Source organism: Psammomys obesus, unplaced genomic scaffold, assembly GCF_907164565.1.
Source record: "Psammomys obesus unplaced genomic scaffold, mPsaObe1.curated_primary_1811, whole genome shotgun sequence".
Classification (NCBI taxonomy): domain Eukaryota; kingdom Metazoa; phylum Chordata; class Mammalia; order Rodentia; family Muridae; genus Psammomys; species Psammomys obesus.
The window spans coordinates 21,864,844-21,872,693 of record NW_026590062.1 but is presented as its reverse complement, the minus strand read 5'-3'; the positions used below and the strand labels follow the sequence as shown (position 1 = coordinate 21,872,693).

The window sequence follows — 7,850 nt, the reverse complement described above, 5'->3', positions numbered from 1 at the left end:
GGGGGTCCTCAGAAGGGTCGCAGATAGGGTGGGTATGCTTGCCAGACACCATGACCCACAAGTTCCTCCTCCTAACATCCTGTCGGGCTAGGCAGAGGGAATCAACATCCCATTTGATTGACAGGAGAACTAAGGCCAGAGGTTATTGTCACAGGCAAGTACTGAGAGTCCCTCTGTTCTTTGTTCCCTTTGCCACACAGCACAGGGCTGAGTTAGGCCGGAATAATGGGAAGGCGGAAGCATCCATCTCTGTTACCTCATTTTTCCTGAGTGATGCAAAAGAGCTGCAGGTATCCTGCACTCTCTTATTCTCCCTCCTCCTCCTCCTCCTCCTCCTCCTCCTCCTCCTCCTCCTCCTCCTCCTTTGAGGTAGTCTTGTGTAGCTTAAGCTGGTTTCTAATTTACTGAGTAGCAGAGACTGGCTTCAAACTCCTCAACCTCTTGCCCCCATGCCCCTCTCCTTCAGGATGTTTCTTCTCTATTCAGAGGACCCCCATAGATAGAGAACTGGTTGGGGGGCCAGTTAAACCAATATCAACTGAGGTTAAAGCTGGGGTACTCTAAATACTTTGTAAGGTTTTTGAGCAGTGCAGCCCAGAAAGTCCCATCTTAATTTTTCTGCTATATTTCCTGTGTGATGGACAGCAAGTTTCTTCATTATTATTATTATTATTATTATTATTATTATTATTTTTCGAGACAGGGTTTTTCTGTGTAGCCTTGGCTGTCCTGGATTCACTTTGTAGACCAGGCTGGCCTCGAACTCAAAGAGATCTACCTGCCTCTGCCTCCTGAGTGCTGGTGTTAAAGGTGTAAGCCACCACTGCCCAGTGCCAGCAAGTTTCTTAATATTCCCAGAGCTGTTCACAGCTGTAAATTCTTGTCAGTCCTGTCTTCCTGATCACCTGCCTCCGCCTCTCAAGTGTAGGTCTTACAGGCGTGCACCGCCATTCCTGGCTCCTCTGTCAGGAGGACTTTCACCTTGGGATATGGCTGGCAAGGTCTGAGGAGACACCTGTACCTTTTGGGCTCTGACAGAGAGTAGGAAGCAGGAGAGACCCCAAATAATGACAGCATCACTGTAGCTCTATCCTGTTCCGCAGGTACTTCCAGTGCCCACCCAAGTTTGGTCTCTTTGCACCTATCCACAAGGTCATCCGAATTGGTTTCCCGTCTACCAGTCCAGCCAAGGCCAAGAAGACCAAGCGTATGGCTATGGGTGTCTCTGCCTTGACCCACAGCCCCAGCAGTTCTTCCATCAGCTCTGTCAGCTCTGTGGCCTCCTCTGTTGGTGGCCGGCCCAGCCGTAGTGGCCTGGTAAGGGTAGAATTCAAGAATTGGAGAACTCTTATTTAACGGTGGAGGTAGGAGCAAGTGTCCTATTCTGTCCCTAGCTTCCTCTGATTCCAGGCATCCCTCAGTTGGGGTTGTGGGTAGGGGAGTGTGAACTCTTCATAAGAAAAAATGATCTATTTATATTTTTTGTTATTAATGTGGCTGATTTCTTGGCCACCTTTTCTGGGTAAACAGTGTGGGGTAGATACAGACAGAGAATTCCAGAAGACTGTCGCAAGGACCCTAGGTAAAAAGAAAAGAGGAGTCCTCTTGGGTTTGGGCAGAGGGACTTCAGTACAGCTTGGCCTATGGTGGATCTGACCAAGGTGCCTCAGCTCTGTTAAAGGCTGACTCTTCAGCCATCAAGTTGCCTTTGAGGTGAATCAGCAAGTTAGGGTATCCTGGGGATATGTCGGGCCAGTTGGGAGCAAGCTGAGCTACAACACCACAGGTGTCCTGAATCCCACCCACGCCTACTCTGCAGCTCACGGAGACCTCTTCACGCTATGCCCGGAAGATCTCAGGTACGACAGCTCTGCAGGAGGCACTGAAGGAGAAACAGCAGCACATCGAACAGCTGCTGGCTGAGCGGGACCTGGAGAGGGCCGAAGTAGCCAAGGCCACCAGCCATATCTGTGAGGTGGAGAAGGAAATCGCCCTGCTGAAGGCACAGCATGAGCAGGTGGGCTGCTGGCGGGCTCCGGGGTGCATGGAACCTCTCTTCCCACGGGGCTGGAGAGGCAACATGTGCTCATGAAAGCTGGAAACCGCATGCACATAGTGTAACCTTCGCCAGCTCAACAGCCTGAAAAGGGTCTCTGTTAGTGAGCTCAGGTGACTGGCTTCTAACAGGCCCTTGTCTTGTTTGAGAGCTCTTCCCTGCATATATAAGCTTAGGAGGAAGGGCACCAGTGAACCTTGTCAGTTTCAGGGACTTTCTGAACCTATTGAGTTGTTCATTTTCTGAGTTTTCACAAGCTTCTCTTCAAGTTGGACTGTTTTACTTCCCTTTAGAACATTCTGCATTTTAACAGACTTTCCCTCCAAGACAGGATTCCTTTAAGGGACCCCATCTTGGAAGGAAACCCGTAACTACTTCTCAGCCCTTTGGTCAAGATTAAGTGCAGAACTGGCCTTTAAATCTGTGCTTCCTGCTTTTAATATTCCAGCACCAGCATTTACTAGGTTGGGGAAACATACTTTTCTGGTTTTGTTTTCTTTTCTTTCTTTTCTTTCTTTTTTTTTTTTTTTTTTTTCGTTTTAAGACAGTCTCATTTTGTAACCCAGGCTGGCTTGGCCTGGCCTGGAGCTTACTGTATTGTCCAGTCTAGCTTTAAACTCTGCATTCCTGCCTCCTGCTCCCAAGTGCTGGGATTACAGATATGAGTCACCATACCTAGCTAACTGTCCCTCCCTCCTGCTCTCTTTCTCTCTCTCTCCATTTATTTATTTATTTATTTATTTATTTATTTATTTATTTATTTACTTTTGTTGTTGTTGTTTTTCAAGATGGGGTTTCTTTGTATAGCCCTAACTGTCCTGGAACTTGACTGGTAGACCAGGCTGTCCTAGAACTCAGAGATCTGCTTGCTTCTGCCTCCCAAGTGCTTGGATTAAAGGCATGTACCACCACTACCCACAAGATTTTTCTGCTTTCTAAGAACTTTTGGTACATTTTAATTTACTTATTCCGTGGGAGAGGATTTTGAGTGCCACCATGTGCACGCGAAGCTCAGAGGACAACTTGGGGCATTTGTCCTCTCCACCCGTCATGTAGACACTGGGGACTGAACTCCAGTCATCAGGCTGGGGCCTGCACCCACTCAGCCATTTTCCTCTGTTTGGTGATAGTTGAAGTAGTGGGGTTGAGGGGTTGAGCATGGGTAGCTCAGTGGTGGATCACTTGTCTCATGGTACAGGGCCTTAGGTTCAAACCTCAGCATCTCTCTCTCTCTCTCTCTCTCTCTCTCTCTCTCTCTCACACACACACACACACACACACACACGCAGTGTTGCAGTTTGTTGAAATTCACCACATTGTGTCCAGATTCCTAACTGAAATGGTCTTCTCTAGGTTAGGACTGTTCATGTTTCAGATAGTGCTTTGGGGCACACAGATCCATGAGATCTATCAGAGAGAGAGACACAGCCCCTTCCCCCAAGCCTAGGGTTTATTGAATGGGCACTTAGCTATCCTGTTCTTAATTCTGATGTTTGTATGAACGTATTTGTACGATAATAGAGACCCAGCCTCAGGGTTTGGGCACGCTAAGCCTATGTTCCTCCATGTTCCCAGCTTCCTTCTCCTTGTCTTTCTTTCTTGAAACAGAGTTTTACTGTGTAGCACAGGCTAGCCAAACTCAAGATCTTCCTGCCTCAGCTCCCTCCCACCACCCCTGCTTCTCTGGAGTGCTGAGATTACAGGGCTATACCACTACGCCTGGCTTGATGTTTTAAAAGACAATAAAGCCAACCTTACCTATACGTTCAGAGGGCCCTAGGGTCCCCAACCCCAGGCATGGGGCCTCTGCTGCCTTCTCTGTTGGCTCCCCTCTCAAGCTGGAACTCCTCCACTGTACCTCCCTTGCCCCTGTCCTGCCCCCTGCAGAAGGCTGGAACTGACCGGACCCTCTCCTGGCCCTGCTCTGGGTCAGTATGTTGCAGAAGCGGAGGAGAAGCTGCAGCGCGCACGGTTGCTGGTGGAGAACGTGAGGAAAGAGAAGGTGGATCTGTCCAATCAGCTGGAGGAGGAGAGGAGGTGAGGGGCGGGCACCTGCCAGCCAGATGGCATCATCTCAGAGTCCCTCAAAGGAGGGAAGATCAGGGGTTCAGGTTGTGATAGCTACATAGTGAATTTAAGACCAGCCTGGGCCGCATGAGACCCTTTCTCAGAGAGTGAGAAGGATTGTTTTTCTTTAAAGCAATGGTTTGGGCCAGGTGTGGCTCACATTTATAAGCCCAGTACTAAGGAGACTGAGACGGGAGGATTGCACGTAGTTTGAGGATAGTCTTTTACATAGCATGTTTCATTTCTGCCAGACCTACACAGCAAGTTGTTATCCAAACTCTCTGAGGAAAGGACTGAGCTAGAGCTCCGTGCTAGGGGCCCTGCTGAACTGGTCTGAGGCTGACTTTAATATTGGATTGGTTTGTTTGTTTAAATAGTGTGTGTGTGTGTGTGTGTGTGTGTGTGTGTGTGTGTGTGTAGGTATCTGGGTCTGGAGGCCAGAGGACTGTTAGATTCCCCTGGAGCTGGAGTTACAGGCGATTGTGAGGGGCCTGATGAAGGTTCTAGGGACCAAGCTCAGGTCTCTGGAGGGGCAGCAAGTGCTCTTTCCATCTGTCCAGGCTGTGGGTTGTAACTGTCCCGAGGCCCCGTTACCCTCAGCAACCGTGACACTGGGTCGGAGTCTGGTCTGTGGCCCCATCTGTAAGTGGGACGGTGGGCTACCTCCTCAGTTGGGTCCCCGGTGTTCACAGCAACTGGAGCTAAGCACCCCACATTTGAACACTGGAAAGAGTCAGCTGTCCTTGCCGCTCGGTGGCTTGTCACGGGGCAAGTACCCAAGTACTGGGGGTGACCCTGAGGAGCCGCATATCAGGGAGTGTGCGTCCTCGCCACCTCATAGGAAGCCCATTCACAGCCATAGAATGTCCCGTCAGCAGGGTCCCACATGTGGAACCCACAGCTTTACGTGTGAGGAAACTTGAGGACCACCAGAACAGGCAGCAGGCAGTGTCGCCCAAAATGTCCCGGGATGGGAGGCAGCCTAGTACTGGGCCTGTCATCTCTCAGTGTGGCGGGTAGGAGCAGCAGGTGCCGTACCCTATGCTATAGGGGAAGCTGTGGTCACAGGGAAGAGAGTCAGTGGGGACACTGCTCCCTGCTGCCTCCTACAATGACATGTGTCCATCTGATTTGTTCTGTTCTTGTGGTGTGTGTGTGTGTGTGTGTACCGTGGTATGTGGGTGGGTGGATGTGAACGCTTGTATGGAAGATCAGAGCTTAATCTCATGTGTTGTTTCTTACATGTCATGTCTCTAAGACAACATTTTTTGAGGATGAAGCTCACCGAATAGTCCAGGCCAACTGGCCAGTGAGCCCCAAGAACCCTCCGGTCTCCACCTTCCCAAAGCTGGAACTCTAGATGCATATGCTACAATGTCCACGTGTTTTGTTTGTTTGTTTTGAGGCAGGGTTTCTCTGGGTAGCCCTGGCTGCCTAGGAACTCACAGTATAGACCAGGCTGACCTCGAACTCACAGAGATCCACCTGCCTCTGCATCCTGAGTCGTGCGTCACTATGCCCAGCTTGTTGTGAGGATCAAAGTTGAGTCTTATTCTAAAGGAACAGAACTGATAGAATGTGTGCGTGTGCGCTTGTGTGTTTGTGTTTGATTTATTACAGTTCAGGTATGCCAGCAATTACAAAAGGCCAAAAATCTGGTACTTGTTCAGGCCATGAGCCTGGATGTCTTAGCAGCAGCCCCAGTCTGGCATGGAGTCCTAGAGGACGCCTGGAGAGCTGCTGGCCCTCAGTCTGTGCTGGAATCCTGAGGAAGTAGGTTCTGATTCCGGGAAAGGAACGCCCCCGCTGAAGGGCAGATGAGCATGCCAGCGAGAGTGAAGACAAGCAGGCTTCCTTCTTCCATGTGCTCTGCTATGGGCTGCCAGCAGATGTGGCCCAGTGGTACGCCTGGTTCTCCCACAGCACTGATCTGAGGAGAAGATCCCCTCGAAGGCCTGCCTCAGTGACAGTTTAGCCGTCACACCTGGCAAGTACCTCACGGAACGAGCTTTCTCCCCAGCTTCCACTCCCATTTTTGTTTTCCCCTTGAGTCAGGGTCTCCCTGTGCATTTCACACTGGCCTCTAGTTCACAATTCTTCCGCTTCTGCCTCCCGAGTGCTGGGATAACAGGTGTGCACCACTGCGCCTGGCATGTCCATCACTTACAAGCAAAAAAAAAAAAAAAAAAAAAAAAATTAGCATCTAATTGTGAGTTGGAGGGGGCGCACATGTGTGAGTGTCAGAAAACAACCTCGGGGGCATTGGTTCCTTTCGCCGTGTGAGTCCTGGGGGTCAAACTCAGGTCTGCAGGCTTTGCAGCAAGCGCTTTTCCTGGCTGAGCCATCTTGCTGACCCAAACATCAGTTTTCAAGACTGCCCCAAGGTTGGATCAGACGTTCCCCCAATTCCTCCTGGTTTCCTAGAAGCCCTTCATTAAGGTCAGGGACAGGGGCACACTGTTGCAGATCCAGAGGGTCTTGGAAACGTACAGGCGTGTTCATCCGTCAGAGAAACAGGGCCTGTCTGGTTCCTGGGTCTCCTGCTGGGACCCAGAGCTGGCCCTGTCACCCTCTTCCCAAAAGATGACAGTTTCTGGATGGCCCTTCCTTCCTCCATGCTGGCAGCACCCCCCAATCTTGACACCCCCATTTGCATCTGCTCTGGGCAGTCAGCCATGTTGCAGTTACTGTCTCACTAAGGGAAATGAGGTTTATTTATATCTGTGTGAGATGGTAGTCGGGGCCCACACATCCAGTTCCCATGGTGATGCATCTCGTGCCTGAAAACACAAACAAGTCTCGGAAGGCATCGTGTGGTGGGAGCTGGGAGACGGTTCGGTTCGCAAAGTGCATGCTGTGCAAGGGTCTGGGTTCAGATCCCAAGCATTAGGACAGGCGTGCTCACGCACGTCTGTGAACCCAGCACAGGCTGTGCAAAGACCCGCAGATCCCCAGAACTCCCTGGCCAGACAGTCTCTCCAGATTGTACCGTCAGATTCCGTAAGAGAGCCTGCCTCAGAAGGTGAGCCTCAGGCCTGGTGGCACACACCAGCACTGGGGAGGCAGAGGCAGGCAGGTCTCTGTGAGTTCAAGGTCAGCCTGGTCTACAGAGAGTTCCAGGCTAGGCAGGGCTACACAGTGAGGCCTTGTCTCAAAGCAACATTACCAGAGCCTACCACAAGAAGAAGAAGGTGGAGAGTGATGAAAGACGTCACTCTGATATGGTTCTGGGGTGATGGCTCAGTGAGTAAGAATGCTTTTGCCACAAACATGCAGGCCTGAGTTCAAATCCCTGACACTCATGTAAAGGTGGGTGTGGCCACCTATGCCTGTAACCCTGTGTTGGAGAGATGGGGCAGAACAGGAGAGTCTTCCCCAGCAGCTCGTCCAGCTCCACGCCACACCACTCGCCTTTGGCAAAGTTCGTCACCCCAACATAGCGAACCACACCGGTCTTCGTCCCACCAACCTGTTGGTACATGGAGAGAGGCAGGTTCAGAGGATGCAAGGGACACGGGTTGAGCCTGGCAGAGGGCAGACGACAAAGAGGAGATGCCCACACATAGCTGGGAGGGACACAGGGTCCGGTGGGCCACATGGCTGCTACATGGAAGGGCTCAGGCTTGAAGAGACACACACAGACCTAAGCTCGAACTGTGCTGTAAGCTGAACGAGCTTGAGCAAGTCACAGAGCCTCTTCCTCAGCCTTGTCATTTACCAGGAGGAT

General features: G+C 51.0%; 1 protein-coding gene across 1 annotated transcript in view; it reads left to right on the top strand.

Annotated features, from left to right (window-relative positions):
• Clip2 (CAP-Gly domain containing linker protein 2) overlaps positions 1–7,850 on the top strand; it is a 58,083-nt gene that overhangs the window by 28,027 nt on the left and 22,206 nt on the right. Inside the window, exons 5-7 of the mRNA XM_055606035.1 lie at positions 1,104–1,317; positions 1,820–2,017; positions 3,990–4,093. Of these exons, the coding sequence (XP_055462010.1) occupies positions 1,104–1,317; positions 1,820–2,017; positions 3,990–4,093 (516 nt within the window). The remainder of the gene's footprint in view (positions 1–1,103; positions 1,318–1,819; positions 2,018–3,989; positions 4,094–7,850) is intronic.